Here is a 7,361-nt window from a genome sequence, read left to right on the forward strand (position 1 = left end):
TTAGAAAGACAATGCCAAAAAACCTACCTAAAATATGGGTTTGCTGGATTTGAACAGCTGGATCTCAGGAGACAAGTGACCGCGTTGCATAATATGCGGCCAAAAGCTTGCAAACAAGGCAATGAAGCCTTCAAAGCTGCTTCGGCACATAACAAAGCATCCTGGAATACTTTGGAATTTTTTTAAAGAAAACAATTATTGAGGGCTACCACATCAACAAAAGCAAATGAATTAAGAGCATCATACCTCGTCGCGAACCGTATTGCTAAAGCCAAGAAACCTTTCACGATTGGAGAAGAACTTATGCCTGCACCCAAGGATATTTGCCGTATTTGTCGATCTCCCATCGCACCTAAATGGGACCATCTCGTCTAAACGAAACAAGCTCAGGCATCCAACTGAATCAGTGTATCGTGAGGTACGTTTTCCTTGCACTTAGCTTTCGTTTTTAGCCCCGTTGTGTTATTTACCATTTGCCGTATTTTTCTGCCACACATTGACGGTATGTGGAAAAAAAAGGCCCACATGACACTTGTCCATAGTACAAAAAAGGCCCAGGGACTAATGATGTCCTGATCTGATCAAGCGATCGGAAATCGGCCATTTTTCAGAGGATCGGGTTTGTGTTTTTAATTAAAAATATATATATATTCATTTCTCTGCATCATCCTTGCACATCCTCTAACTCTTCCTCCTGCTGCTTTTCTTGCTCACCAAGCAGCTGCTTGTTAATGTTAACGATGAGTGACTGCTTTGATCCTGCCAGAGAAGCTTGGGAGCGGTAAATTGAAAGGCGCCAAATTTATGAGCTCGTTCAGCTTGTTAAACACTAGCGGTAGTGTGCATTGTGGCTTTCTCAGCAGCGTGAGAGGATTTGAGTGGACTCACTCAATGAAGCGTTTAATAAAGTCAAGCATTTTTCTAAATTATTCTTGTTTAAAAATAATTCAGTGGCACATTAACATGTTTAAAATGACATGTTTTTTTGTTGTTGTTTTTTTTATTGGAACAACAATTTTTTCCGGACACGGATCGGGACTTGGTATCGACAGATTCTCAAAATCAGGTGGCTCGGAAGCAAAAAAAGGCAATCGGAACATCCGGGGACCCTGGTTGAAACCACTTCTGCACTTACTCTTAAATGTATATTACGCTGGGGTAGTTTTGTTTATTTAAAAGAAAAAGTGCTTTGTTTTCTCCTTAATACATTGGACTCAAAATCAGGTGATTCAGACGCAAAAATATGTGATCTGGATATCTAGTTATCTAGTAAACTCGCTGTACATGCTCACAAACACAAAGACACACACAAATACACGTAGACACATGCAAACAGACAAATGCATTTACATGCCAATGCACACGTACACATACATACATACATACGCAAATGTCAGCTAGCTAAAAGGTTCATGTGGAAAATTTGATAATGAAAGAGACCAAAACATGTACAATGTACAGTGGGGAGAACAAGTATTTGATACACTGCCGATTTTGCTGGTTTTCCCACTTGCAAGCCATGTAGAGGTCTGTAATTTGTATCATAAGTTCCCTTCAACTGTGAGGGACGTAATCTAATACAAAAATCCAGAAAATCACATTGTATAATTTTTAAATAATAAATTTGTATTTAACTGCATGAAATAAGTATTTGATACATTACCAACTAGTAAATATTTCGGCTCTTAGTTCTTTTTTAAGAACCCCTCCTGTTCTCCACTCATTACTGGAAGTAACTGCACCTGTTTGAACTTGTTACCTGTATAAAAGATACCTGTTCACATGCTCAAACAAACAAACTCCAACCTCTCCACAATGGCCAAGACCAAAGAGCTGTGTAAGGACATCAGGGATAAAATAATAGACCTGCACAAGGCTGGGATGGGCTACAGGAAAATAAGCAAGCAGCTTGGTGAGAAGGTAACAACTGTTGGAACGATTATTAGAAAATGGAAGAAGCTCAAGTTAACGGTCAATATGCCTCGTTCTGGGGCTCCATTCAAGATCTCACCTCGTGGGGCATCACTGATCATGAGGAAGGTGAGGGATCAGCCCAGAACTACACGGCAGGACCTGGTCAATGACCTGAAGAGAGCTGGAACCACACTCTCGAAGAAAACCATCGGAAACACATTACGCCGTCATGGATTAAAATCCTACAGCGCACGTAAGGTCCCGCTGCTGAAGCCAGTGCATGTCCCGACACGTCTGAAGTTTGCCACTGACCATCTGGATGATCCAGAAGAGCAATGGGAGAAGGTCATGTGGTTGGATGAGACCAAAATTGAACTTTTTGGTCTAAACTCGGCTCGTCGTGTTTGGAGGAAAAAGAAGGATGAGTATAACCCCAAGAACACCATCCCAACCGTGAAACATGTAGGAGGAAACATTTTTTGGGGCTGCTTCTCTGCCAAGGGTACAGGACGACTGCATCGTATTGAGGGGAGGATGGATGGGGCTATGTATAGCCAGCTCTTGGCTGACAACCTCCTTCCTTCAGTGAGAGCCCTAAAGATGGGTCGTGGCTGGGTCTTCCAGTATGACAATGACCCAAAGCACACAGCCAAGGCAACTAAAGAGTGGCTCCGTAAGAAGCATCTTAAGGTCCTGGAGTGGCCTAGCCAGTCACCAGACCTGAACCCGAGAGAAAATCTATGGAGGGAGCTGAAAGTCCGTGTTGCCCGGCAGCAGCCCCAAAACCTGAAGGCTCTGGAGAAGATCTGCATGGAGGAGTAGGCCAAAATCCCAGCTGCAGTGTGTGCAAACCTTGTCAAGGACTGCAGGAAACGTTTGGTATCTGTAATAGCAAACAAAAGTTTCTGTACCAAATATTAAGTTCGATTTTTGTGATGTATCAAATACTTATGTCATGCAATTAAATGCAAATTTATTATTTAAAAATCATAAAACGTGATTATCTGTTTTTTTTTTAAATTAAATTCCGTCCCTCACAGTTGAAGAGAACTTATGATACAAATTACAGACCTCTACATGCTTTGCAAGCAGGAAAACCAGCAAAATCGGCAGTGTATCAAATACTTGTTCTCCCCACTGTATGCAATAATGCTATTATGAACAATAAATACAAAATATCATAACAGGAACCGTATGAGGTTGTCATGTTCAAAGTGAAAATGCTGATGTGGGTGTGGTTACTATGGCTCAATGAGAATGCTGCAGACCCATCAAGCTGCCTACCAATCTAGTCCAATGTTAACGGCTCAAAATAATTGGACGAACTAACAGCCTGGTAAAACGATGGCGCGAAGGTTCATGCTCATTCTCTCACCTGTGTCGTCGCAGGCTCGCTTGTAATAGAGTGACGGTTCCGAGCTTGCAGTTGAGCTGTTTATGTGCGCCATGGCCTCACTGCCACTGCCGCCGATCTTCCCCGCCATCTGACGAGCAACGAAAGTTAACTTGTGTGGCTAACGGAAAATTACCATTTTAACATGCTAACACAAAAACTGTCCAAATTGTGTGTATTGAATGTATTGTTTGTTTGTAACTTCAAAACAGGAAGTTAGCAAATCAGTAAATATGTACATTTTGAGGTCACAGACTAAGCTCACACATAAAGTGGCAACTTGTGTTACTGTGCTTAATGTCTTGTTTAAGAATACAACAAATGTGTTTACCATAGACTGCTAACTAGAAGTCACCTGCCAAAGACTGTAACCAGTAGGTATGTGTACATTTCGATGCACTGCGAACGTGACTGCATTCACGAATCCGGAAGTGACTGACCGTTTGCAAACATGTAGGTAAAATGTCCATTATTAGCCTAGCCTGGAGGTGAAATTCTTGGACCAGCGCAAGACGGTCGAGAGAGCAAAAGCATTTTGCCAAGAATGTTTTCATTAATCAAGAACGAAATTCGGAGGTTCGTAGACAATCATATACCATCGTAGTTCCAAACATAAACGATGCCAATGACAAGGAAGGGATCAAAACTACACAAACATGCAGCGGAACTCGTAATTTGCCTTATTTCCAAATTTTTCCGATCACTCAAGTGGTAGGCTGTTCGTTTGAAGTTTAAATCCCTCGTTATACCATATGAAAATGTATATATAGCCTTGCAACAGTGTGGAGTAGAAGAGAATGCACATTCAACTCAACTGTGTGTATGAACCAACCAATATTTTCTTGCAAAATAGTCAGAGGTTCAATTTATCATTTACTAAGCTTTCTGGTGATACCTTGCGTATTACAAACAGTGAGATGACCAAGTGAGAGGCTTTTACCCGGCCATTGTATTAGCAAAATGGGTAAAAAAAACTGATCCGGGGACCTATTACAATTACACCCATTGACCTTAATTAGCCATACTTTCCCGACCTTTAAACATCCATATCCTTGTTATTACTTGTCATAGAATAATGATGTTGGCATCACTGGAATCATACTTTCCTGTAGAATTTAATTACTGCCATAGGTCTACATGTAATTTTGTATTTTAGGGGGGTGGCGGGGGGGGGGGTCAAATACCTATACAGACATATAGATTACACCAAATTAGTGTACATAAACATTCCACCTGTCTGGCTGTGTACTGCGTGTATGATTTGGGGGGGGGGGGGGGGGGGGTCGGTCTCAACACAGGAAGTTAGCATTCTCAGCTAACAGGAAGATCTAGCGCGTCACAGAGTAAACAGATGTCATGATGAAACATTCAGTCTACACAAAAAACACTTCAGCCCCCCCTTCTCCCCAATTTGGTTTGTTAGTGTACACAACGTCTGTGTAACTTACTTACCGCGTTGTTATTTGTGAGTTCAACAGGTTGTCAACCTGAGTGACACGTGTAAACTAGGTTGACAAACTTGTGCGCAACCCATAAGGAGAGGAGAGAAAAAAAAAACATCGTCGCCCCCCCACACCCCACTTTTTGCGTGACAGCTCGTCAAACTCTCCCCCAAAGTAGGTCCACGTGTACGACAAAGTAAGGGAGTGTCGTGTGTCGTGTCGTGTTAATAGTCAACAAAAGTGTCCCAGCTAACTTAGCATGCTAATTTCCGTGCAAGCGTGTGAGTGTTTATGCGTGTGTGAGTTAATGTGTAGTCCAACTTGCGATTGTTGGAGAAGGGGGGAAAAGTGTTAGGACTCGATAGAAAAGGACTGTTCGTGGGTGTTGGGGGCGCGTAGCTCGCTTGCGGTCACTCGGCGGAATTTACCTGTCGGGCCCGCTGCAACGCATCGGCCAAGCCGTCCGACTTGAGCCCCGGCTGGCCAATTGAGGCCTGTCCTCCGCCCTGTACCAGCTCCGCCATCATAGCGCCACTGGCTAGCCGCTAGCCTGCTAGCAGTTAGCCACAAAACTCAGCTTGCTGCAAAGATGCTCTGAATCAGCACGATGTCCCACTTGAAATGAATCTATTCAATTCGAGTCAAGCGGCATTGCAAGACTAAAGGAGACGCGGGATTTTAAGAGTATGCTTTGTGAGGAATACAATGGTATCATCTAAATGCTGTCGAGAGCTTGGGAAACAGTACAATATATTTTGGGTCTTGGGGTTCGTGTCGTTGCAACATTACGAGGGTGTTTATGTATAGACGATCTATGCATCTCAGCTGGCAGTTGACAAAATGAGAGCTTCCGTTTCCGCGTTGAGTCACGTGTTCCTGCGGACGCCACAGGTGGGAAGCAACTTTGGGCAAAGTTTCCAAACAGGGCAAGTAGAATATAGTACGTAAGAGGATTAGGGCCAGTGAAGAAATGAAAATGGTCTTTTAAGTCAGAATTCTGACTAAAACAATGTATAAAATGCTTCATTGATTGCTATGGGGAAATGAACAAATTTTGTGGTCTAATTTTCACGATTCTGTCATTCAATATGCAATATCCCAGGAGAGAACAAAGATTGTTTTTGACGAAATTTTATAGATAGTAATAGTTTCGAGGAGTGGTCCCCAACCACCGGCCCGCGAACCAGTACCGGTCCATGGCACATTTGCTACCGGGCCGCAGAGAAATAAATAATTTATCAACTACTGCAATCTGGCCGGAAGCTCTAGACACATCATTATCCCTGTGTACTCAATAGACTAATCAGAGTAAAGATTTTTATAGGTTGCCATCTCGTGGTTGGCCGCAATTACTAGGGTGTTTGCACACCTATAGCAGCCCAGGGCCAGTCAATGTAAACAGTAACTTTAGCTGCTGTTGGCTCTGCGCTGCGGGCGACGACGTATTTGGACAGCTTTTTACGGGGAAAAGACCACCTGCTGAGCCAGAAGAGGAGCCCACAACCAAGTCCAATCTGCATAATATGTGGCTAAAAGCTAGCAAACGAGGCAACAAAGCGAATGCACCGAGAGCATCATAACTCATGGTGAACCATATTGCTATAGCTAAGAAACTGTTTGTTTTTTTTTGCAGCGGGAGCAGAAATAAATTCAAATTATATCTGTTCAGCCATCTAAAATATTTGCATACATACCTTTCCAGGGAGCCCTCGAGTTACGACTGTGATCCTAGCTGGCGACGTAGCCCAAATTTCTGCGCAAGTCAGATTTCACTGTTAAAGTCGAAATTTACGTCAGAATACTTTTGTGATGGAAATTTGAGTCTAGACTGTTTAACTAGATCTGCTAATGTTACCATGACAACTTGTGCATTTCTTGTCCTTTAGATGAATTAACGTAAGTTAAAACAAAATGTGCCCGACCTTGTGTGAATGACACACGTTAAAGATCACATTTCATACATTTGACTTTAGCAATACCATATTTGTTAAACCAATAGCAACAAATACATAATGATAATAGCCATATAAGGTCATGTCTTCGTGTTTGACTCCTCCCAGGAACTAGAAGCTTATAAAAGCAGGAACCGCTACCAATTCGGGGAGATGCTATGTTAAAGACATTACCCTCTGTCACATTGTTTTCTCCGAACTGCAGTTTGTAATAAAGAAATCTCATCATTGTACAACACCTTTCCTTGTCTTGGTTTCCCTGGACAAGATAGTTTGTATTTAAAAAAAGTCAAATACATTAAAATACGCCGTATTTACTATTATTGCTGAGCAGTGGATGGAGAGTTAGGGTTTTCAATGGTTTATTTGAAACCGAAAACACTGAACACTATTGGTGGTGTGTCGGTCACGAATGATTCGTTCCACAAGAACGAATCACCTGCAATAATTCGTTTTTAAGGAAGTTGTGACTTGGGTGGGAGGGAATTGAGAGTGGAGACGCAAGCTGCAGTGTCTGATATCGCGCAAGACCAATCAGACGGCAGCCTATTTGCAGGCAGGGGAGGGAGCGGAAACATATTTTGAGCGTCTGTCACTCACTTCCACGTGTGGCCAATACGCAGGCAGGGGAGCGGGACCGAGTTATGTCTCTTCCCGTTC

General features: G+C 42.7%; 1 protein-coding gene across 1 annotated transcript in view; it reads right to left on the reverse strand.

The window, feature by feature from the left end:
• The window catches only part of LOC130913503 (far upstream element-binding protein 3-like), a 39,636-nt gene extending 34,191 nt beyond the window's left edge, over positions 1-5,445 (reverse strand). The window contains exons 1-2 of the mRNA XM_057832172.1: positions 5,178-5,445; positions 3,290-3,398 (exon numbers count right to left, since the gene is read on the reverse strand). Coding sequence (XP_057688155.1) covers positions 3,290-3,398; positions 5,178-5,276 — 208 coding nt within the window. The 5' untranslated portion in view covers positions 5,277-5,445. The remainder of the gene's footprint in view (positions 1-3,289; positions 3,399-5,177) is intronic.
• Between the last annotated feature and the right edge of the window lie 1,916 nt (positions 5,446-7,361).

The sequence above is a fragment of the Corythoichthys intestinalis genome, chromosome 3 (assembly GCF_030265065.1).
Source record: "Corythoichthys intestinalis isolate RoL2023-P3 chromosome 3, ASM3026506v1, whole genome shotgun sequence".
NCBI lineage: Eukaryota > Metazoa > Chordata > Actinopteri > Syngnathiformes > Syngnathidae > Corythoichthys > Corythoichthys intestinalis.